The 24372-nt window shown below is 43.7% G+C and overlaps 1 protein-coding gene across 1 annotated transcript in view; it reads left to right on the forward strand.

Annotated features, from left to right (window-relative positions):
• Window positions 1-11180: 11180 nt before the first annotated feature.
• ATIC (5-aminoimidazole-4-carboxamide ribonucleotide formyltransferase/IMP cyclohydrolase) overlaps window positions 11181-24372 on the forward strand; it is a 108346-nt gene continuing 95154 nt past the window's right edge. Inside the window, exons 1-3 of the mRNA XM_070732228.1 lie at window positions 11181-11256; window positions 12707-12953; window positions 14772-14898. Of these exons, the coding sequence (XP_070588329.1) occupies window positions 12917-12953; window positions 14772-14898 (164 nt within the window). The 5' untranslated portion in view covers window positions 11181-11256; window positions 12707-12916. The remainder of the gene's footprint in view (window positions 11257-12706; window positions 12954-14771; window positions 14899-24372) is intronic.

The following is a 24372-nucleotide window of genomic DNA, read 5'->3' on the forward strand; positions in this document are numbered from 1 at the left end:
CTGCTGTAAATCCAGATTCAAGCCGAGTTTCGCCAGCATTTCTTTTCCTTCTTGGAATGTCTTTGCTCGATACATCCCCCCCCCCCGGAACACGACGACAATGGCCAGATATTGCCAACTGAAACGCACATTTCCTTTGAAGAAAACCTCTGTTATCGGACGCATTTGACTTCTTGCTTGCAGAGTTGACACCGACAAATCTTTTAAGACCCGAATCGTGGCTCCTTTAAAAGTAAGGTTGGTGATTTTTCTTAGTTCTTTGTAATCTGTTTCAGCCGTTCTTTCTGAGAGGAATTTAATTACGATGTCTCATTGGTTTGCATCTCTTCTTGCTCCAAAAACCCAGCGTGCTCTCTCTATTTCATGATCCAACACTTCAATTTTATTCTCCTTAAACCATTGCTGGATATTTTGGATCATGTTTCTGTTATCAGCAAAATCCGCTTTAAAACCCCTCAGACGTAAATTTGCTCTTCTTAATCTGTCTTCCAACATACTTATACGCTGACGGTCGTGTTCCCTTTCTTCTTCCAGTTTTGAAACCCTATTACCCTGGGCTTGTTCTATTTTCACTGTTTGTAGCTCAGTTGCGGTCTTAGTAACCACGTCTTGCATTTCTTTTAACTGCTGACCGACCATAACAAAAGTTTTCACCAAGGCTTCCATTCTCTCTGTGAGCTCCTCCCCAACTTTCTCCGCCATCTCTTCCTCTTAACTTATTATTTACTCACAGTTCCGAATGGAAAACAGGCTGTTTCCAAGTTGTTTCTCTCTCCTTCAATAAGCCCAAGCTATCTCCGGATTCCAAATTAATAGCTTTTTTACTTAGTTCAATTTATTTGAGACTTCGGGAGGTTCGACAGGGTTTAAAATCCAATGTTTACTTTCTCATTTGAAGAGCGTTCAGCAGAGCGTCTACACTCACCGATGCATGCGCAAACCCCCCCCCCCCAAAGTGTTGGTAATGACCTATGAAGCCCTACATGGCATCAGACCAGAATACCTTCAGGACCGTCTTCTGCTGCACGAATCCCAGTGGCCGATTAGGTCCCACAGAGTTGGCCTTCTCTGGGTCCCATCAACTAAGCAATGCCATCTGATGGGGACCCAAGGGAAGAGCCTTCTCTGTGGTGGCCCCGGCCCTCTGGAATCAACTCCCCCCACAGATTAGAACTGCCCCCACCCTCCTCGCCTTTCGCAAATTGTTGAAAACCCACCTATGTCGCCAGGCATCGGGAAATTGATATACCCCTTAGCTTTTACGATTTATGTATGGTTTGATTGGGTTGTGTGACTATTTTAATGACAAGGGTTTTTTTTAAGTATTGGATTTGTACACTTTGTTGTGAGCCGCTCCGAGTCTCTGGAGAGGGCCGGCATACAAATCTAATAAATTATTATTAATAATTATTATTTAAATTTGGATACATCTTTGCCAATTGTGTAGGAGCCAAATACCATCTATAACACATTTTATAGTAATTTTCTTTATATGCTACTGCTTTTGATAGTTTAAGATTTCTGTTCCAAATCTGCTCCCAATCTGCCAAGTGAATATTATGTCCTATGCTTTGGGCCCAGGCTATCATTGGTCCTTTAACCAGTTCTTCATTTCTTTTGTATTGTAATAAATAATTGTAAAGTTTAGATAGACTCTTGTTTTCCAGGTCTGTCAGAAGTTTGTCTAATGTGCTGGATTCAGTTTCAATTCCAGTATCTTTCATATCTGCTTTGTAACGAGATTGTATCTGGGTGTATGGCCACCAATCTATTTCCATGTTTTGATTGTTTAATTCTTCCCTCTTTCTCAATTTCCCATTTTTATCCAAAATATCTTTATATTTCTAAATTTTATTTGTCAAATGTGTTCGGGTAGAGCATAGCTTCCATGGTTGAAAGCCAGTTTGGAACTTTGATGTAATGTTCTCTTTTAATTTCCAACCATGTTGTTATCAATGTTTCTCTCACTAAGTGCCTTCTAAAATATTTATCTTTATTCCATTAAAAGAAGTGCCAACCCATTAATAAATCATGACCCTCTAGTATCAGGGTGCGATTATAGTCCAAATTAATCCAATTTCTTATCCATGTTAATGTTGCTGCTGCCTGAATGTATTATTTTATTTATTTATTTATTTCTCTGCCATATATTCATTAAAAAATTGTAATCAGCATTTAACGAGATTGGCCAGTAATTTTGTATCAGATTTGGATCTGCTGGATCAAGCTGGAGGCGCCCCATTCATTCTCTGTGATCGGTTCACTTTTGTCTTCTTTTACCGTAGCCACCACCACTGAGGTTATCTGGGGCTGGCAGTGGCGGCTTTGAGGGCTAATCCCAAATCCAGGAGCTCCCCGCAGGTTTCAGACACTGACACTTTTGTCCAGCTTGTTCTGGACAAAAGCTCAATCTGAGTCAGAGTCCTCCCCACCTCCCCGTCCTGCCCACTTGAAGCTGCCGTCCGGGATCCTGAATAGCCAGCCGGCAAAACCTGTCTCCCGAGCCCTCTTGCCCAGCGGAAGGTGAAGTGCTGGGGGGGAGGTGTCAGGCTCTATCAAGCGGGCGATGGCTGGGAGCCTCCGAAATGAGAGAGAACTAGGGACTAGGAGAGTGAACTGGTGGCTCCCGGCCATCGCCTGTTTGATCCAGCCTGACACCCCTCCCCAAGCGCTTTGCCTCCCATAGGGCCAGAGGTGTTGGGGTTCGGGTTCAGCGAACCTACCTGAACTCCGCCGTCAAGTTTGTCCGAACCCGCCGAACCCAAACTCCAACGGGTTCGCCCAACACTACTTATGACCATCTTTCACTTAACAATGCAGCATCTCCATGGTCACATAATCACCTTTTTGACCTGACAAGCAAAGTCAATAGGGAAACCAGATTCACTTAACAACCAGGGTTACTAACTTAACTGCACCGATTCATTTAACAATGGTAGCAAGAAGGATCACAAAATTCACACAACAAATGTTTGCTTAGCAACATAAATTCTGGGGATCAATTGTGGTCCTAAGATACAATATTCCTTTAATATTTGAAATTTATACATTTGTATTAATGTAAACAAACACAGACATATTTATGTGCATATACATTTTATTAATTTATTCAATAATATTCAATAGTTATTTATAATACAAAATATATATTTATAATACTCTCTCTCCCTCCCTCCCTCCCTCCCTCTGTGATGTTCCTTCAATATACCAGGGTGATTCGACACAAAATGTAACCCTTCCCTGGTACAGAGCTGAAGGGATTGGATACTGTAGCCTAGAGGATAATTCTCTGCCTTACAAGGCAAAGGTTGCAGGTTCAAGTCCCAGTGGGTATGGCTAGCTGATGAGGCCAAAATAAGGCCGAAATAGATCTATCCTAGTCTCTCTTAATTTTCAAATTCAGCTTAAACATGTGACATATATATATATATATATATATATATATATATATATATATATATATATTTGTTTTCGTAGATTTTCACGGGTATATGTATGTAGATTGTTCTGTGTTCGGGTTTTGCCCCATGTAATATTTTGAGTGTCTATGCGACGTTTCGGTGAAATCACATTCACCATCATCAGGCTGAAGTTTTAAGCTTTGTGCTGCTGTAAATATGGATATTTATTCCATATTTATATATTATATATTAGTATATAAATATGTACATACATACTAATATATATATATTAGTATGTATGTATACACAAGCACAATTATTTTTAGATTCTAAGTATATCGCACTATCCCCGACATTGCTGAAACCTGCAAATCTAGCTACCTTACTAGCTTTGCATAAAGAAAACCTTAATGCAAGGAACAATCGTATACCAATACTACGGAATTTTGCATGATACAAAGGAGGTAGAAGATACTGTTACCGCCTCAAAACCATTTATTCCAAGCAATGTTCCCTCTAATTTTTTTTCGGGGTGGGCGGAAAAGTATAGTGTCTGAGCGGCAGTCCCCTTGGGACTGGGCGGCATAGAAGTACAAACAAACAAACAAACAAACAAACAAACAAATGCCTTCTTTTTTATTAAAAGAAATTAATAATAAAACAAAACAAAACTCGATTACTATTAAAACTAAAATAACCAGAAAATCCAAAAACATAACTATTAATAAAAACAGGTGAGGGCTGGGGGTTTTTTACTCTGCTATTATTTAAGTGATTTTACCATATGCTTTAAATCAAGAGTCACTTCTCTCTCTGTTTCTCTCTCTTTCCTGTCATTCTCTGCCTCAATCATTTTCTCATTTCTCTTTTATTCTCCCCTTTTTTCTATCATTTCTCTCTCCCTCTCTCTTCCTTCCACTCCTCTCTCTCTCTTGCTTTCTTTCTTTCTCTCACTCTCTCTCACTCTCTTCCTTCCTCTCTCCTCTCTCCCACTCTTTCTTTCTTGCTCTCTCTCACTCTCTCTCTTCCTTATCTTCTCTCTCTCTTTTTCTCTGTCTCTCCCTTCCTTTCTTTCCTTCTCTCTTCCTTCCACTTTTTTCTCTTTCTCTCGCTTTTCCTTCCTACCCCTCCCTCTCCCTCTCTTTCTCCCTCTCTCCCTTTATATTTATCTCTTCCTTCGTTCCTCTCTTCCTCCCTTTCTCTCTCCCTCTCGTTCACTTTTCTCTCCCTTCCTTCCCTCCCTCCTTCTTTCCTCTCCTCTTTCCCTCCCTCTCTTTCCCTTCTTTCTCTCCACGTCTCCGGCGGGCAGCCGGCTTTGCTGACCGGTACAAGGCTCAAGCCAGCTGCATGGGAAAGCCAGGAATGTCCTCCTGCCCCCCCCAGCCAAAAACACAACGGAGGTCTGCCGCCACCAGCTTGAGCCCCCTGTTGCTCCACGCCGCTTCGCCCTGCCTGTCTCCGTTGTGTTTTCGGGGGGGAGCGGCAGGAAAGCCCTGTGCTGGCCAGGAAAGCTGGCTTTCCGGGAAAGCAGCACGCTTTTCAAATGCGCTGCTTTCCTGCAACTCTTTCCTGGGCAGAGGGGTGGGAGGAGGCCACTTCCCCCCCCAGGAGAGAGGTGCAGGAAAGCAGCGTGTTTAAAAGGCGCGCTGCTTTCCCGGAAAGCCGGCTTTCCTGGCCGGCACAGGGCTTTCCCGCCGCTCCCCCCCCCCCCGAAACACAATGGAGGTCCAGGATGACAGGCAGGGCGAAGCGGGGTGGAGCAACAGGAGGCTCAAGCAGGCAGCCTCCACGCTTTTCCTTCGGTGGAAGAGGAGGAGAGGGGGTGGATCGGGCGGGGGGCAGCGCCGAGAGACCGGGGGCACGAGGGGTCCGGAGGCAAGGTGGGGAGGCAGGGGTGGCCGCGGCTCCCTTTCCTTTTACTGCCGGTGCCTCTCTGCCCCCCCCCCATGGGCTGGCAGCGGGATGGGGAGTGCACGCCCGTGGAAAAGGGTGCGCGGGGGGGTATTTTGGGGCGCGCGTGTGCTCACACGCTCAGTTTACAGGGAGCACTGTTTGTGATACTTGAGATCCCCTACCCTAGCTGACTCCAAGGCTGAACAAACCTAGGTTGGCTCCCTCTGGGGCCATCCCACAGCTTTCTCCCCAAACCGAGTGGACCTCGTATTCCCTTTTGAGGTGTGCCACGATGATAAGAGTCAAAGAGGGGGCAGGGTGAGTGAGGTCATAGCATACCCCTCCTCACCTGGTCAGGACTGCAGCAGTGTCCGCCCACTCTACATATAGCAGGAGTGTCCAACTGGATTTCTTCAAGGGCTGGATCAGCATAGTAGATCTCTGTGGGAGTGGCAGGGAGGTGGGGCACTGTGGGGCAGGACGGATGCCTCCTGCAGCACCCTGCAGGCCAAAATAGGCCACATATCTTATGTTGGCAGTGGACAGCATGAAACCAAATAAATTAAGGTGTCACTTAAAGACCTTATACCCAATCACGCTGGTATGACAAAGCGTATACAGTGATCCCCCGCTCGTTGCGAGGGTTCCGTTCCAGGACCCCCCGCAACGAGCGGGTTTTCGCGAAGTAGCGCTGCGGAAGTAAAAACACCATCTGCGCATGTGCAGATGGTGTTTTTAACTTCCGCAGCGCTAGCGAGGAGCCGAAGATTGGGGGGGCGCAGCTGTTTTAAAACGTCCCTGCCGACATGGGGGGCTCGCTAGCACCCCCCCCGAACCCCCAACCCGGGTTTGGGGGTGTGCTAGAGAGCCCCCCATGTCAGCGGGGACGTTTTAAAACACCCCGCGCGCCTTCCCAACTGAGCCCTCAAGCCAACCGCCAAAGGCGAACTTCTGCGCTTGGCTTGAGGGCTCAGTTGGGAAGCGGCCCAAGCGAACAGCGTGGGGGGGAGAAGGGCGCGCTTCCCAGCTGAGTACTCAACTGGGAAGCGGCCCGAGCGAACGGCGTGGGCGGGAGAAGGGCGCGCGAGCCGCGGGCGTGCAGGCAGGCTGCGGACAAGCCGTTCGCTCGGGCCGCTTCCCAGCTGAGTACTCAGCTGGGAAGCGGCCCGAGCGAAGCGGCAGCAGCGAGGAGTTTGCGTGGGTGGTGGTGGGGAAACTCCTCGCTGATGCCGGCCAAGAGGGGGAAGACCTAGGGAAGCCGCCCAGCAGCTGATCTGCCCGGCGCCATCTACGCATGCGTGCCCATAGAAAAAAAGGGCACGCATGCGCAGATGGTGTTCTGACTTCAGGGTTCAAAAATCACAAATTACCCTGTTCGCAATGGTCGGGGACGCAATAACCGGGGGATCACTGTATAGCGCATTGAAGGTCTGAAGCCCCAGATTATATACAGAATACGAGTGTTGGCCCTGTGTGATAACGGATCTCTGGGTGTCCCCATCGATGAGGTGGAGGTCTCCACATCACTGGAGAAAGAAGATGCAAATGATATAGACTACCAATTCCTTCAGGAAAGCTCCCTGGTGGAGGACAGGCAGCCATTAATGTTTGCCCTCACCACTCCCTCTTTCTCTCTCTGTCTCAAATTCCTAGGTTCTATCATATCTCACCTAACATCAAAAACATCATCAAAAAACCACAACAAAGAATGTTCTTTCTGCGCCAGCTTAGGAAGCTCAAATTGCCCAAGGAGCTGCTGATACAGTTCTACAGAGGAATCATTGAATCTGTCATCTGCATCTCTATAACTGTCTGGTTTGGTTCTGCAACCCAACAAGACAGACACAGACTTCAGAGAATAATCAGAACTGCAGAAAAAACAATTGCTACCAACCTGCCTTCTGTTGAGGATCTGTATACTACACGAGTCAAAAAGAGGGCAATGAAAATATTTACTGACCCCTTGCATCCTGGACATAAACTGTTTCAACTCCTACCCTCAAAAAGTCGCTACAGAGCACTGCACACCAAGACAACTAGACACAAGAACAGGTTTTCCCCGAACGCCATCACTCTACTAAACCAATAATTCCGTCAACACTGTCAGACTTTTTACTAAATCTGCACTTCTATTCTACTAGTTTTTCTCATCATTCCTATCACCCATTTCCTCCCATGTTGACTGTATGACTGTAACTTGTTGCTTATATCCTACGATTTTTATTAATATTGCTTCTTCATTGCTTATTTGACCCCTGTGACAATCATTAAGTGTTGTACCACATGATTCTTGACAAATGTATATTTTATTTTATGTACACTGAGAGCATATGCACTAAGACAAATTCCTTGTGTGTCCAATCACACTTGGCCAATAAAATGCTATTCTATTCTATTCTATTCTCTCTCTCCCCACTCTCTGCCCTTTCTCCCTCTCCCCCCTTTCACATTCTCCCTCTCCCCACTGCATCTCCCATCTTTCCCCTCTTTCCCCTCTTTCTCTCTCCCCCTTTCTCTCTCTCTATCTCTCCCCCCTCTTTCTCTCTCTCTTTCTCCTCTCTCTCCTTCCCTCTCATGGGTACAGAGAGAGGGGGGAGACAGGAGAGAGAGAACTGCACACTTCCCTTTCTGCAAGATCCCCACAGCTCTAGGGCTCCAGCCAAGATATATATATACACACACACACACACACACACAAACACACACGGGTCCAGAGATGCTTCCAAGGAAGGAAAGAGAAGAGGGAAAATGGTTCCTTTTTGGAAGCTACTACAGGACCCTCCAGGCAAGACCCCTCCCTTCTTGCCACAGACAGCACAGCCCGACACCCACCCCCGGAGGACCAGAATTTGAAATCTCACTGGGGGAGGAAGGGGAGAGGGGAGATTGCATTGAGAGTCTTTAAATGTCTCTTGATTCCAGCTCTCTTCTTGTTTGGCTGTCTGGGCAGAACTTGGCAGCCTCCTCCCCAAATGACCTGGAATATCCTCCCCCTCCCAACAACACACAGGTGCTTCTGTGCCGCAGCTGTTGTTAAGGCACCTGCTGTTCCCTTTTGCTTTTTCCTCCACCTCCATCCCCTCTGCTAACAAGGAGGGCAGGATCCTGAAGGTCTCAGCTGTTCCACCCACCCATTTCGGACATGGGGATACTTATTCTCGTGCCAACAGGAGCAACTATCAATCCTAGGCCTAGAAAGCTTAGAACTACGTCGCCTAAAACAAGATCTAAGTATTGCCCACAAGATCATATGCTGCAACGTTCTACCTGTCAATGACTATTTCAGCTTCAATCACAACACAAGAGCACACAACAGATTCAAACTTAATATTAACCGCTCCAAACTTGACTGTAAAAAATATGACTTCAGCAACCGAGTTGTCGAAGCGTGGAACTCATTACCTGACTCAGTAGTGTCAACCCCTAACCCCCAACATTTCTCCCTTAGACTCTCCACGATTGACCTCTCCAGGTTCCTTAGAGGTCAGTAAGGGGCGTGCATAAGTGCACCGGTGTGCCTTCCGTCCCCTGTCCAATTGTCTCTCCTTATCTCATTTATCTTTTCTTCCTCTCAAATATGTTCACCTATACTTTTATATCTTTTCTTCTATTCTTTTCTTTACTTATATTATTACATATCTTTCTCTTCAATGTGTATTATGTATTGGACAAAATAAATAAATAAAATAAATAAATAAATAAACTCCTAAGATTCTGTAAGGGTCTCCTGCTCGAGCAGGGGGTTGGACTAGATGACCTCCAAGGTCCCTTCCAGTTCTGATAGATTCACGTGCCTCTAGGGTTTGACTTCCTTTGGGGGGGGTCTTCTCCACATCTTCACAGATCCAGCAGGCCTCAGACCTCACATTTCTTCTCCCTCGGCTTTAGAATCACAGAATTGCAGAGTTTGAAAGAAACCAGCTCAGCTTCAACATCTGAATTTTCTCTTCCCACAAGGGCAACTCCGAAAGAGGATGTTGAAAAAGAAAGTGAAAGCCCTTGTTCAGCTGAAGCATTTCGGAGAAATCTCCACAGATCCTGGAAACCGAAAGTAGGGTTGGTTGTTATGCAAGGAAGCTGGCTTGACCGAGGGGTCAACAAACACATCCTGGCTCTGCAGGGCAAAGATTTATCTTGCCATCCCTGCCATGGGGCAGCAGAGGAAGGAGTCAGCCTTGAGGAGTTCTGGGTTCTGTCAAATGAGACATTGGCTCTTTTGGGGGGAAATCTTCTGAGCTTCTCCAAGAGCTTTAAGACTGAACGTCCTCGACACTGGCAAAGTTTCAAAGTATGTTTTGGACACACGTACACACCTACCAACCCCCTTGTGGACCATGTGATTTCACATGCATACCCGAAAATGTTCTGCAACCGACTCTTCTGCAGGGGAGGGAAAGAGGGATGGATGGATGGGTGGATGGATATACACATGGATGGATAAACAGATGGGCGTAGGAATGGATACATGGATGAATGGATAAACAAATGGATGGATGGATCGATTTATTTAATTAATTAATGGGCTTTCCTAAATATGCCCAGGTTACACCAACACTCCGCAGTCTGCACTGGTTGCCGATCAGTTTCTGGTCACAATTCAAAGTGTTGGTTATGACCTACAAAGCCCTTCATAGCATCGGACCAGAATATCTCCGGGACTGCCATCTGACGCACAAATCCCAGCAACCAGTTAGGTCTCACAGAGTTGGCCTTCTCCAGGTCCCGTCAACTAAACAATGTCGTTTGGTGGGACCCAGAGGAAGAGCCTTCTCTGTGGTGGCCCTGAACCTTTGGAACCAACTCCCCCCAGATATCAGAGTTGACCCCACCCTCCTTGCCTTTCGTAAGCTCCTTAAAACCTACCTCTGTCGTCAGGCATGGGGGAATTGAGACTTTCCCTTCCCCCTAGGCTTATAAAATTTACACATGGTGTGTCTGTATGTATGATTGGTTTCTTAAATTGGGTTTTTTAAATTAACTGAAATATTAGATTTGTTTACCTTGTCTTATTATTGCTGTTAGCCACCCCGAGTCTACGGAGAGGGGCGGCATACAAATCTGATAGATAGATAGATAGATAGATAGATAGATAGATAGATAGATAGATAAAATAAATTTGTATGCCGCCTACTCCCAGAGGACAATGGATGGATGGATGGATGGATGGATGGATGGATGGATGGATACACACACAGATGGATGGATGGAGGATGGGGGATGGAGGAATACGAGAATGGATGGATGGATACACAGATGGAAGATAGATGGATTAATACACAGATGGCTGGATACATGTATGGAAGGAAGGATGGATAGATGGATGGATACACAGATGAATAAAAGCATGGATGGATGGATGATATGGTCATATTCTTTCTCCCTGGGCTTCAGGAGATCACTAGTGATTGGACAATTAAGGAAGAAGAGATGGCTGAGGCCTCCAAGACGGAGAGAGGCTCAACTGCTCTGTGGTGGCACCCTCTCGACTTTTGACCACGCCCTGAAGATATTCCTGAAAATCACAGTGATTTCACACATTATCAGAGGCTGAGAATCTCAGATCACCCTCAGACACACAGAGACACACGGCACAGAGAGCCAAAAAGGTTGTGAGGACTAGAACATCCTTTGTCTTCTTCAACCAGGGATGCTCCGTTCCCCCAGTCTAAAGTCTTTCAAGGGAAGCCCCCCTTCCTTTCCTCCAGGAGCCCAAATTAAAGGAAGGAGAATCAGACTTGCAGGGTGTAGAGTCAGTGTTGTCCCTCCCCTTATATTTTTTAAAAAAGAAACTTGTGGAAGGAAGCAAAAGTTAATTAGCCTGCTTTCCGCAGTTGTGCAATCTTTGGATTCTCTTTCTATTGCCAGCAGTTCAAAGAACAGAGAGATCATTGAGCAGAGAAGCAGAGAAGGGGAGCAGCAGATATTCCACCCTCGGCTGGAGATTCCTGATCCCTCCAACCAAGTGAGACCCCACCTCAGAAACACCAGAGAGTTAAGAGCAGTGGAGCAAAGTAGGGATGAGGGAAGGGATCCTTCTTGGTCTCTGGTGGGAAGCAGGCTCTTTTGACCCAAGGATGGGTGGTCCTTCCTTTCTGGGGGGATGCAAATGAATGGAAGGGCTGAACTGAGACCCTCCTCTGAGGAAAGGCAAGTGGAGAAAGAAGGAGGGAGGTGTAGAGGAACAGAAGATGCCTTCAGAAGTTGTGGGAGCTTCATCCTTGAAATCTTTCCAGAAGAGACTGGACTGCCCCCTGTCAGAAACAGTGTAGGGTCTCCTGCTTGGTTGGGAGGGGATTCAACTAAATGAGCCACAGGGTCCCTTCCAACTCTGAATAGCTGAATTAACAACTGAGATCCTAATGGGGACGGGACAACTGGATCGGTCTGTCTTCTGCCTTAGCAGAGTCAGAGGAGAGAAGGGGTTAGAGAGAAAAGCCAAATCAGAGAACAAAAAAAGAACTTTAAGAGAACTTTAAAGTCGGGTTCTCCATTTAGGCAAGAAAAACAAAATGGACAGGTACAGGATATGTGGTACATTGCTCAACAGTAGTAACTGCGAGAGGGACCTTGGAGTCCTAGTGGATAACTATTTAAATCTGAGCCAGCCGTGTGCAGCAGCTGCCAAAAAACCCCAACACAGTTCTAGGCTGCATTAACAGAGGGATAGAATCAAGCTCCCGGGAAGTGTTAATACCACTTTATAAGGCCTTGGTAAGGCCAACATTTGGAATACTGCATTCAGCTTTGGTCACCACGATGCAAAAAGGATGTTGAGACTTTATAAAAAGTGCAGAGAAGAGCGACAAAGATGATTAGGGAACTGGAGGCTAAAACATATGAAGAACAGCTGCAAGAACTGGGCATGGCTAGTTTAATGAAAAGAAGGACCAGGGGAGACATGATAGCAGTCTTCCAATATCTCAGGGGTTGCTACAAAGAAGAGGGAGTCAACCTATTCTCCAAAGCACCTGAGAGTAGAACAAGAAACAATGGGAGAGTACAAAGAGAGAAGTAACTTAGAACTAAGGAGAAATTTCCTGAAAATCAGAACAGTTAATCAGTGGAACAGCTTGCCTCTAGAAGTTGTGAATGCACCAACACTGGAAGTTTTTAAGCAGATGTTGGATAGCCATCTGTCTGAAGAAGTGTAGTGTTTCCTGCCTAAGCAGGAGGTTGGACTAGAATAGAATTCTTTATTGGCCAAGTGTGATTGGACACACAAGAAATTTGTCTTGGCACATATGCTCTCAGTGTACATAAAAGAAGACCTCCAACGTCCCTTCCAACTCTGTTGTTGGTATTATAATTGTAATTATTCCGAGGTGACCAGTTAAAAAAGGTTTCAGTTTTTACATTGTCTCTTGACTAGAATATAGCGGGTCTAATTCAGAGATCGCTCCGTTCTTTCACAGCAACGCCAAATTTCCCCGCACTTCTTTTTAGCGCTATATCTCAAAGTCTCAGCCATTCAGTTCTCTCCCCGCTTTCCCGGCATGCAATCGTAACCCCACCCCCTTCCTTCGATTACCGCCTCCTCATTTATATCCACCCGCGAGGAACTGGCTTTCTTTCTTGCTGTTAGTTCTTCTCCGGCACTGTTTTCTTGCGGAGGGTCCACAACAATGGCTTCGAGGCAGCAGCAGCAGCAGCAGCAGCTGGGTGAGTCTTGATTGCCATGCTAGTATTTCGACTCTTGCAGGTTCACTGCACTGCAAACGTTTCGCTCCTTTACTTTCTCAGCAGCAAAATACGCTCCTCTTTGAAAGGAGAAGGGAGTACATCTATTACAACAGCCTGTTGGGTTTTGCCTTACTGGAGGGCTCCGCCCCGTTTGGTGATTGATTTGCGGGAGGGTTCCCCTTCAGCCTGGCGTACGTTGTGTGTTGAAGTTCTGTCCGATCTTACCCGTGTTATTCAGAAACAAGCCTCGTGACTTGCATTGACGTTTTTCTCCATATGACAAAATTGAAGGGAAACCGTTACACAAAAGTTACAAAGGCTAGAAAACAGAGTGTCTGCGTGGACTACTAGGTGATTGCGTGTTAAAAATCAATGTGCATAGTTAATCAATGTCCTGATAGGTTAGAGCAGTGTTTCCCAACCTTGGCAACTTGAAGATATTTGGACTTCAATTCTGGGAGTTGAAGTCCAAATATCTTCAAGTTGACAAGGTTGGGAAATACTGGGTTAGAGGTTTTAACCACCCCATCCAAGTTGCAAGTTAAGGCCCGCGAAGATCAGCTAAAGTGAACGGAGTTTCGTTCTTGGGTTGGATCAGTTTCAACTATTGGTACAGAGTTGCCTTTTTCTGCATTTTCTTTAGCTCCAGATGATTGTAATCCACAAGTTTTTCTTCCTGGTTTGTTGGTTTCTTTTGTGCATATTTTTCAAGAGGAGCTTGTTAAATACATAGGGACAATTTGCAGTGTTAAACGCAAAGTGCAAAGCGATGGTCGCTATTTGATTCTCATGACTGTGGTGCAAATTCACAAACTTCAAATGAAATGGAATCCTTCCAATCCCATGGAAGAGGACAGACTACAAAACCATATTTTTAAGAATAGAGGAGCTCTTACCCCATTGAAAGACATCAACTGCTTAGAATGACATGAAAATGAGAAATAAAGCAGATAGTCCTGCCTAATTACATTTCTGTCCATGTTTGATGAAAAGGTCTTTATCCTGACTGAAGTGGATTGATTCAGGGTAATAGAAATATGAATATACAGATTTTTGTAGACACACTTTAAATCAAGGAAAAAAGATGGAAAGAGTTAGCATTATCTTGAAAGCCCCATGCTACATTTAAGTTTAGATTTTTCTCATCCTGACTGTTACATTCACATTACACTTTGCCCTCTTATTTATGGCCAATACATTTTTCTCTTGTGGAATTCCTGGAAAACATATACAATAATTTGAGTGGGAATAAATTTACAGCTAGAGCAGCTGCCCCATTATTTTCAGTTATCCCAAGCATTATATCAATTGGAAGGCAACATAAAAGGTTGTTATACAAGTCCTTTTCATTCTGTTAAAATTTATTCTAGCTCTCCTCCCCCACCAGTTGTGCCTTCCTGGTGTGAATTACAATGGCAACAACACTGAAGATGATTGACACTAATTCAACATACTGTATATTGGAAATGCTGAATTATAGAAGGTTATTGCTGAATTATGCTTAAAAGAAGTGGCAGTGTTTCCATATAGTGGTAGCAGGAAAGACAATGTATTTTATTTATTATTTATTGGACTTATATGCCACCCTTCTTCAAAGAGTTAAAAAGGCTCATAACATAGAATGTATCACAGAAACCTACTTGGTAGATCAGTTTGTAAAAACAATCTCCTTTTTCAATTGATTCATTCATTCACCAGTCCTTAAAATAGAACTGTAATAAATTTAGGTGGTCCTGTATGAATGTAGGGTTTTGCTATGTATAAATATTCTCATTAAATGATTTGTTTTTCTTTCAGCTTTATTTAGTGTCTCAGATAAAACTGGCCTGGTGGAATTTGCAAAATGTATGACTTCTTTGGGTTTGACTTTGGTTGCCTCAGGAGGAACAGCAAAAGTTCTTCGGGATGCAGGTTTGAATGTCAGGTAAAATAAAAGATTGGACTTAATTGGATCTTACTGTGTTCTCTTTAGGCCTCTCCTAACAACTGGGGTGACAAGGTCTCACTTTGCTTCTTCCATTACATCTCAAATAGAGCTTTCTGACATCAGTTCTGGGAAATGTTATTGTATATCTCAGAATTCTGTTCTGTTAAAATTTGCAAGGTATTCTGATAAAATTGCTCATAATGCTTCCTTTGTTAATTTTCATCCTTTCTTTAATTTTCATCCAGTGTAATATTTACTTTGAAAGATAATGAAGTCTTAATAGTGGTAAGTTCCCAGCTGTGCAAGGCTTGGACGAAGCAGATTATCTACAGGTGAAACTTGAAAAATTAGAATATCATGCAAAAGTTCATTAATTTCACATCAAAAGGTTGCATTATATGAGAGAGACACATTACATGCAAAGCAAGATAGTTCAAACCGTGATTTGTCATAATGGTGATGATTATGGGATACAGCTCATAAAAATCCCAAATCCACAATCTCAGAAAATTAGATTATTGTGAAAAGGTGCAATATTCCACATTCAAAGTGTCCTACTTTAATCAGCTAATTAAGCCATAGCACCTACAAAGAGTCCCTAAACCTTTAAATGCAACAAGGGCCTTCTCTGTGACTGCCCCGTCTCTTTGGAACCAGCTATCTCCAGACATCCGGACTGCCTCCCCTCTACTGGTCTGAAAAGCCATAAAGACCTGACTTTTCCAGCAGGTCTGAGGTCGTTGATCAGATGGCACGTCATCAAGATCCAACCAGGAAAGATATGCATGTTGTTCTTAGCTGTTAGTTGTTCATCGCAGGTTTTTAATTGGCTTGTACTGGTTTTATGAGGTTTTGTATTGTATTTTATATTTATTTAACTATGAGCCACCCAAAGACCTCTGGGAGTGGGGCGGCATATAAGCCTAAACAAACAAATAATAGTCCCTCGAGTGCCAAAAGAGAGTGTGTGTGTGCACTATTGCGCATGCGCGAGTGCCCATACCCATAATTCAATGCCTGGGGAGGGTGAAAACAGCTTCCCACACCCTCTGGAGGCCAGAAACGGCCTATTTCCCAACTTCTGGTGGGCCCAGTAGGCTCGTGTTTCGCCTTCCCCAGGCTCCAAAGGCTTCCCTAGAGCCAGGGGAGGGTAAAAATGCCCTACCCCATCCCCTGGAGGCTCTCTGGAAGCCAAAAACACCCTCCCTGAGCTGTGTGCAAGGCAAAAATCAGCTGGCCAGCACACACATTCACGTTGGAGCTGAGCTAGGGCAACAGCTCGTGTGCCAGCAGATATGGCTCCCCATGCCACCTGTAGCACCTGTGCCATAGGTTCGCCATCACTGTAATAGTTTCAGTCTGGTTCAGTAGGAATCACAATCATGGGAAAGACTGCTGACCTGACAGTTGTGCAGAAAACCATAAAGAGGGAAAACCTCAAAAGGTAATGCAAACGAAGTTGGATGTTCCCAAAGTGCTGTATCAAAGGACATTAATAGAAAATTATATGGAAGGGAAAAGAGTGGAAGAAAAAGGTGCACAAGCAGCAGGGATGACTGCAGCCTGGAGAGGATTGTCAGAAGGCCATTCAAAATTGTTGGGGACTTTTACAAGGAGTGGACTGAGGCTAGAGTCAGTAAATGAAGAGCCACCACGCACAGATGGATCCTGGACGTGGTTTTCAATTGTTGTATTCCTCTTGTCAAGCTGCTCCTGAACATTAGAAGTGTCTAACTGGGCTAAAGAAAAACAGATCTGGTCTGTTGCTCAGTGGTCCAAATTTCTTTTCTGATAAGAACAACTTTTGCATCTCATTTGGAAACCAAGGACACAGAGTATAGGGAAAGAAAGGAGAGGCACACTGCAAGATGCTTGAAGTCTAGTGTGAAGTTTCCACACACTGTTGACTTGGGGAGCCATGTCATCTGCTGGTGATGGTCCACTGTGCTTCATTAAGTCCAGGGTCAACACAGCTATCTCCCAGGAGATTTTGGAGCACTTCATGCTTCCTTCTGCAGATGAGATTTATTTTCCAGCATGACTTGGCACCTGGCCACACTGCCAAAAGCACCAAAACCTGGTTCAATGACCATGGGATTACTGTGCTTGATTGGCCAGCAAACTCACCTGATCTGAACTCCGCAGATAATCTGTGGGACATTGCCAAGAGAAAGATGAGAGACATGACACGGAACAATTCAGAAGAGCTGAAGGCTACTATTAAAGCATCCTGGTCTTTCATAACACCTCAGCAGTGCCACAGGTTGATAGCTTCCAATGCCACGTGGCATTGAGGCAGTAATTGCTGCAAAAGGGCCCCCAAAATATACATGATTATGCTTTTCAGAAGTCTGCACAATCCTTGTTTTACTGATTGCATGTAATCTAATTTTCTGAGATGGTGGATTATGAGCAGTATCCCATAATCATCACAATTATGACAAATCACAAATCACTATCTTGCTTTGCATGTAATGAGTCTCTCTTCTATATCAGTTTCACCTTTTAAGTTGCATTACTGAAATAAATGAACTTTTGCACAATATTCTAATTTTTTGAGTTTCACCTGTATACCCTTTTAAGCCAGGCCAGGCTACATGATATTGAGACATTAATTATGCTAGTCATTGACCTTTGGAGGGCTCAGGATGAAAGTGGCTAGTCTTTTTTGGCCCTCCTGATCTCTTAGTGGTTTTTGATACCATTGCTTGGTATTTTGCTGGACTAGCTCTAGGGATTGAGAGTGAAGATGCTATTTTGCAATAGTTCCCCCATTCCACCCCTTTATGGCTGATAGCATTAAGTTATGATAGAAGAGAAGTTCAACCCTTGGCCCTGGTATGTTGAGTTACTCAGTTCATGTCTTCCTTCCTCTTTAACATCTGTATGAAGCCTCTGGGAGAGTTTATCATCATCGGTATCCCATTTTATATATATATATATATATATATATATATATATATATATATATATATATATATATATATATATATTATATATATATCTCATTATACTGTATACCTTTATCGATGATGGACAAATTATTCTATTCAGATACTAGCTCATTGCCCAGAGCAATGATGGCGAACCAATGGCACGGGTGCCACAGGTGGCACGTAGAGCCATATCTGTGGGCACACAAGCCATTGCCCTAGCACAGCTCCAACATACATGTGTTTGTACCAGCCAGCTGATTTTTGGCTCGCACAAAGCCTCTGGGAGGGCGTTTTTAGCTTCTAGAGAGCCTCCAGGGGGATGGAGGAGGGCATTTTTACCCTCCCCTGGGTCCAGGGAAGCCTTTGGAGCCTGGGGAGGGCAAAACACGAGCCTATTGGACCCATCAGAAGTTGGGAAACAAGCCTTTTCCAGCCTCCAGAGGGCCTCCGGGGGGCGGGGGAAGCTGTTTTTGCCCTCCCCAGACATTGAATTATAGGTGTGGGCACTTCTGTACGCACGATAGCACACGCACACACTCTTTCAGCACCCGAGGAAAAAAAGGTTCGCCATCACTGGCCTAGAGACTAAAACGACCTGGAGAGAAGAAACTCAACCTTAATCAGATGGAGTAGTTATGGATCTTTTCCCCCTTGGAGATAAGACAGTTGACATCTCTGGCTCTCTCTAACATTCCTCCTGACTGATCTGGTATGCAGTTTGAGGTTCCTCTTGTATTTATGACTTCTGATGGAAATGTCATTTTGTTTTTATCAGTTGTTGAGACAGGAGAGAATGTACATCCAGAAAATAAATAACAGTTTTCTCACTGGTGTCTGTCAGCAATATTTTTTTTAATCTAGATTTATTTCATGTTTTAGATTAATAGTAGGTTGGAATTGACTGGAGTCACCTTAATGGCTGACCCTTATTGAAAAATCCTAATAAGTCTTGTATGCAGTCATTACAGAACTTGAATAAGATGCCATCAGTATATTGGTGATATTGAGTATTATTATTTTATTTTATTTATTCAATTTTTATGCTTCCCTTCTCCTCAGACTCAGGGCGGCTTACAACATGTTAGCAATAGCACTTTTTAACAGCCAGCATATTGCCCCCACAATCCAGGTCCTCATTTTACCCATTTGGAAGGATGGAAGGCTTACTATATCTTACTGTGACAATTGTGTTTAGCTGCAACTGCTTCTAAGATCCAACTAAAGCAAAAACTAGCTATTAATTGAAATACTACATGGATTGTTGTAGTTTCCATGTGATAAAAACTCTTAGAATGCCATCAAAGTTAGCTACTAATATTAAATAAGAAATCTATGAGCAATCCAAGATCAGGCCACATCAAAGTATGTCTTCATTTGTTCTAATCCTGTGGTTAGCTGCAGCTTTCAAGGAAAACTCTGATATTGTCCTACAGCTTAGATATTTTGTTTGTCTTACAGATGCCCTTATAACCAATAAAAAGAAATTGACTAAAATAAACCAATCAACCAGGACATGGCATTTAATTATGATTGTAATGTTTGTATTACCTGTCTGAAAATAGTTCAGCACATATTTGCAGCAAATCCAAACTCAAAGTAGTATTTGTACAAAAAGTACCAAAAAAATGAAAGCCATGAGTAGCCATACCTAAAACTGATGTAATCAAATTAAAGAACAGAGATCCTCTGGTAAGAAGAAAATCAAACAAAGGATGCAAAAATAATGGATGAGAGAGAACCAGATACAGTATATGTTGTCTTACGAACTTAATTGGTTCCAGGACGAGGTTCGTAAGGTGAAAAGTTCGTAAAAGGAAACAATGTTTCCCATAGGAATCAATGGAAAAGTGATTAATGCGTGCAAGCCCAAAATTCTCCCCTTTTGCCAACCGAAGCGCCCGTTTTCACGCTGATGGGATTCCCCTGAGGCTCCCCTCCATGGGAAACCCCACCTCCAGACTTCTGCGTTTTTGTGATGCTGCAGGGGAATCCCAGCATCGCAAAAATGGGCGCTTCGCTGGCAACGGAAGTCCGGAGGTGGGGTTTCCCAGCAATGGGAGCCTCAGGGGAATCCCACCAGTGTGAAAACGGGTGCTTCAGCTGGCAACGGAAGTCCGGAGGTGGGGTTTCCCAGCAATGGGAGCCTCAGGGGAATCCCACCAGTGTGAAAACGGGTGCTTCAGCTGGCAACGGAAGTCCGGAGGCGGGGCATCTCAGCGGCGGGTTCATAAGGTGAAAATAGTTTGGAAGAAGAGGCAAAAAAATCTTAAACCCCGGGTTCATATCTCGAAAAGTTCTTATGACGAGGGGTTCGTAAGATGAGTTATCACTGTACAAGTAATAAAAAAGGTACTTTGTACCACTGGAATTCAGAAATTGCTTGTAGAGGTTTGCAAAGAATTGGGTTCTTAATTTTCAGAGGCAGAAAAGAGATTCTCCTGGACAAGTGGTTGTCAGTCCTGGAAGCCATCTTTTTTGTTGGAGCTTCAGGGCTGCCACATTTAGTGCCTGGAAAACTGGAAGGGGGAATTACAAGGAGTGGTGGAGGATTAGCCATAACAACATTCCTTTCTCTGGGAGTCAAGGGCATTTGACCTGCACCTGAATGGGAATTACTGGGAGATACCTCCAGTTGGGATGGTGAATTGATTGGACCATGTGATGGACTTGTGGGTGCAGGGGATAAATCTTTGACTTTTTTTTGGATGGGGAAAACCTGGAACTCTCAGATTCAGGTTTTCCTGAATGTGGCAATATAATATCTATAATAAATTGAACTTTGAGGAACTTCAAGCCTCAGAGTCTTCTTTTGTTGGGGCTGTTACCTGAACCCTGACATTGGTAGGATGATTGACCTCTGAAAAATAGAGAGAAGCAGCTGCATCTAGCACCTGGCTGGACCCAGAGGGAGATGTTCCTCTCTCTGAAATGTGCCCAGACGGGTTTTAGGTGTGGCACTAGCCACGATCGCAAGGAAGTGGGGAAGGTGTAGCTATTAGAGCCAAGAAGACCATCAGCCTATGCAGGCTCTCTGCTCCTGAGATAATGGGTTGTGAATCTCTTTTTGTGAAGTTGGACCTAGGGGTTTAGGTGGGCTTGTTGCTCACATACCTACCTCCCAGCTGCATGTCAACAGCCCTGCCTGTGCTAATCAAGGAGGTAGCCGGGCTGGAGATAGAGGAAGTAAGTTCAGGATACTAGGAGCTCAAGAAGTCTTCTTCAATCATTTTCCCAATCTTGAAGAGGCTGGGGAAGGAATATAAGAACTCAAATAATTATTGGGTTTGCAGGAAATACTTGGTTTCTGTTTCAAAAGTCTGGATGATGACAGATTGTTGGCATGAGATGGGTTGAAACTTACAGGGACTACAAAAATATGTGTAACTGAAATATAAGCTTGCTTAAAAGATTAAAATTGAAAATTGAGGGGTTTGAAAATGAAAAATGTGAATGGAGGTTAAATACCCCAAATAAAATTTCAAGCCTCAATATGGTGAAGAATTTTCATTCAATTTGTGTACCTCTACTAATATTCAGTATGTGAAATAAGATGAGCTTGAGTTCTTAACATAGGAAGGTAAATACAATTTAATAGTTATAACAGAAAGGATGATCCTTTCATTAGAATAGTTTAAATATGTTATGATCAAAGACCAAAATAAACATTCCAGAAAACATTATTGCTATTGCTATTCAAATAACCAAAAATTACAATCAAATGCTTACATTAAAAATGTAATGAAAGGACATAAAATGTTTTATCTCCTTTATTGCCACAGTTGTTAAGTGAATCACTACAGTTATGTTAGCAACATGGTTGTTAAGTTAATGGCTTCCCCATTGAGTCTGCTTGTCAGAAGGTTGCAAAAGATGATCACATGACCCTGGGACATTGCAACCATCATAAATACATTCCAGTTGCCACATGTCTGAATTTTGATTGCATGACCATGGGGATGCTGCAGTGGTCGTAATGTGATAAGTCTCTTTTCAGTGCCATTGTAACTTTGAAGTTACTAAATAAATGGTTGTAAATTCAGGACTACCTGTATATAAATGAGGTAAATTGATGCAGATAATTATCTATTACATCAGTGACATAAATATACCCTTTCTCTGCAAAGTGGTCCATTAAATCAACATTTTACTGTAAGATAGTCCTTGACTTACAACAGTTCATTTCGTGACCATTCCAAGTTACAATGGCACTGAAAAGTGTGATTTTTGACCATTTTTCACAGTTAAGACAGTTGCAGCATCCACATGTTTATGTGATCAAAATTCAGATACTTGACAACAGGTTCATATTTATGACAATTGTTGTGTCAGGCATTCACAACCTCACAAGCAAAATCAGGTGAGCCAAGTTCATTTAACAACCAGGTTAATAAAATATCAACTGCAGTGATTCACCTAACAGCTGTGGCAGGAAAAGTGGTAAAATGGGGCAAAACTCACTTAACAAATGTTTCATTTAACAACAGAAATTTTAGGCTCAATTGTGGTCCTACATTGAAGACTACCTGTTTAAATAGTATACTAGGAATAAGTATTATCGTATTTTTCAGAATATAAGATACACCTTAATTTTGGAAGAGGAAAATAGGGAGGAAAATCTCTACCAGATATTCATCTGACTAGCATCATTAGTCTGGTCAGATTATTCTATCCCCTGGCTAGGGCTTTAAAAAAACCCTTATTTGGAAAGAGTAACAATGAAAGAGCTTGCAAGCTGCTAAGAGCTGGGAACATCATTAGCACCTGGTTACAGCTAGAAAGAAACATTCTGAATAAGTAAAGTAATAAAAAAAACCCTGCACAGACATAGGGCTTGGAAAACATTCTTTGCAGAGAATAACAATGAAACAGCTTGCAAGCTGCCAAGAGCTGTTTAGGGCTGGAAAGAAACATTCTGAGTAAATACAGCAATAAAAAAACCTGCACAGACTTAGGGCTTGGAAAAGATTTTTCGCTGAGAAAAACTATGAAAGAGCCTGCAAGGTAAGAGCTGGGAAGATTGTTAGCAGCTAGTTAGGGCTGGGAAAAAAGGCTACATTCAGAGTATAAGACGCACCTGAATTTTCAGCCTCTTTTAGGGAGTAAAAAGGTATGTCTTATACTCCGAAAAATACGGTATATATCTCCCATGGGTAATTGTTTCCTTCAAATTTAGGGTTTGCTACACAACTCAAGACTTTAATTCTATGCCCTAGCTATATTATGATGGTATATACCAGTGATGGCAAACCTTTTTGACACCGAGTGCCCAAACCGCAACCCAACATCCACATATTTATCTCTGAGTGCCAATAGGGCAAATTACCATATTTTTTAGACTATAAGACACCAAGATTATGAAGAGGTAAGTAAGAAAAAAACTTTTGTCTCCCCGCCCCCCCCCCGGAGTACTTTGCAGGCCTCTCAAACCCTCTGCACACCCCACTGTTTGCAAAAACGGGTGAAAAACAGACCCATTTTTGCAAAAAAATGGGGCACACAGAGAGTTTGGGCACAAAACACCCCAGTTTTGGTGAAAACTGGGTGCCATACGTTCACCATCACAGGGCTATAGGATGAGCTTAACATCTTCATGATCCACGTGGCTTAAAGGTAGCCTTGGCTTCTGCTTAGGAAATGCACAACTAGCAGCAGCTGTGGCACTCCACCAGTAGTAAGAGCTGGAAGGGACCTTAGAGGTCTCTACAACCTTAACACTCCAAGAGCCCTTTGGACGCATCCTTTCCCACAGTAAAGAAAATACCGTGAGCCCCAGAACCTTGATGGGCATGGTCAACATCTCCCCCCACCCCCCACATAAACCTCTCCAGCTACGTGGGTGAATTTTGTGGCTCCCGGTATTTTCTGTGGGAAATGTCTTCCTTCCTTCCCTCCCTCCTCCCTTCCTCTTCAATTCTTTCTTTCCCTCCCTCTCTCTTTCCCTTTTCTTTCTTTCTCTTCACTTCTCTCTCTCTCTTTCCTCTTTCCCCCTCTCTCATTCTCTCCGTCTAGGTCTCTCTCATTGTGTGATTGTGAGTGCCCTATTGTGTGATTGTGCCCCCTCCCTCCTTGCCTTCCGAAAGAGCTTAAAAACTCATCTTTGCCGCCAGGCTTGGGACTTTTAGATCGTCCCCTGACCAATGAATGCCTTAAGTATGATAGCTGAATGTTTGGTTAATAAGTTATTTTTTGGTTAATCTTCTCTTTTAATTGTTTTTAAATTGTAGTATTAATTGGATCATATTATTGTTCTGTTTTATATATGCTGTGAGCCGCCCCGAGTCCTCGGAGAGGGGCGGCATACAAATCCAATTATGTTAAGTCTGTATAAAAAATACTGTAGAAAAAGCTGTCTCCGGGCAGAGAATGTAAATATAACAAGATCGCGTCTGATTGGCTGAGACGCATGACAGTTCCTTTTAGGCGCGAGCCTCAAAGAGTATAAATAGAGCTGTATTTTCCACTGACAGCTCAGACGAGTTCCCCGCTGAGTCACTTCCAAAAAGAGCTAATAAAGGAACCGTCTTCCAAAGTACTT

The sequence above is a fragment of the Erythrolamprus reginae genome, chromosome 1, assembly GCF_031021105.1.
Source record: "Erythrolamprus reginae isolate rEryReg1 chromosome 1, rEryReg1.hap1, whole genome shotgun sequence".
In the NCBI taxonomy this organism is placed as follows: Eukaryota; Metazoa; Chordata; class Lepidosauria; order Squamata; family Dipsadidae; genus Erythrolamprus; species Erythrolamprus reginae.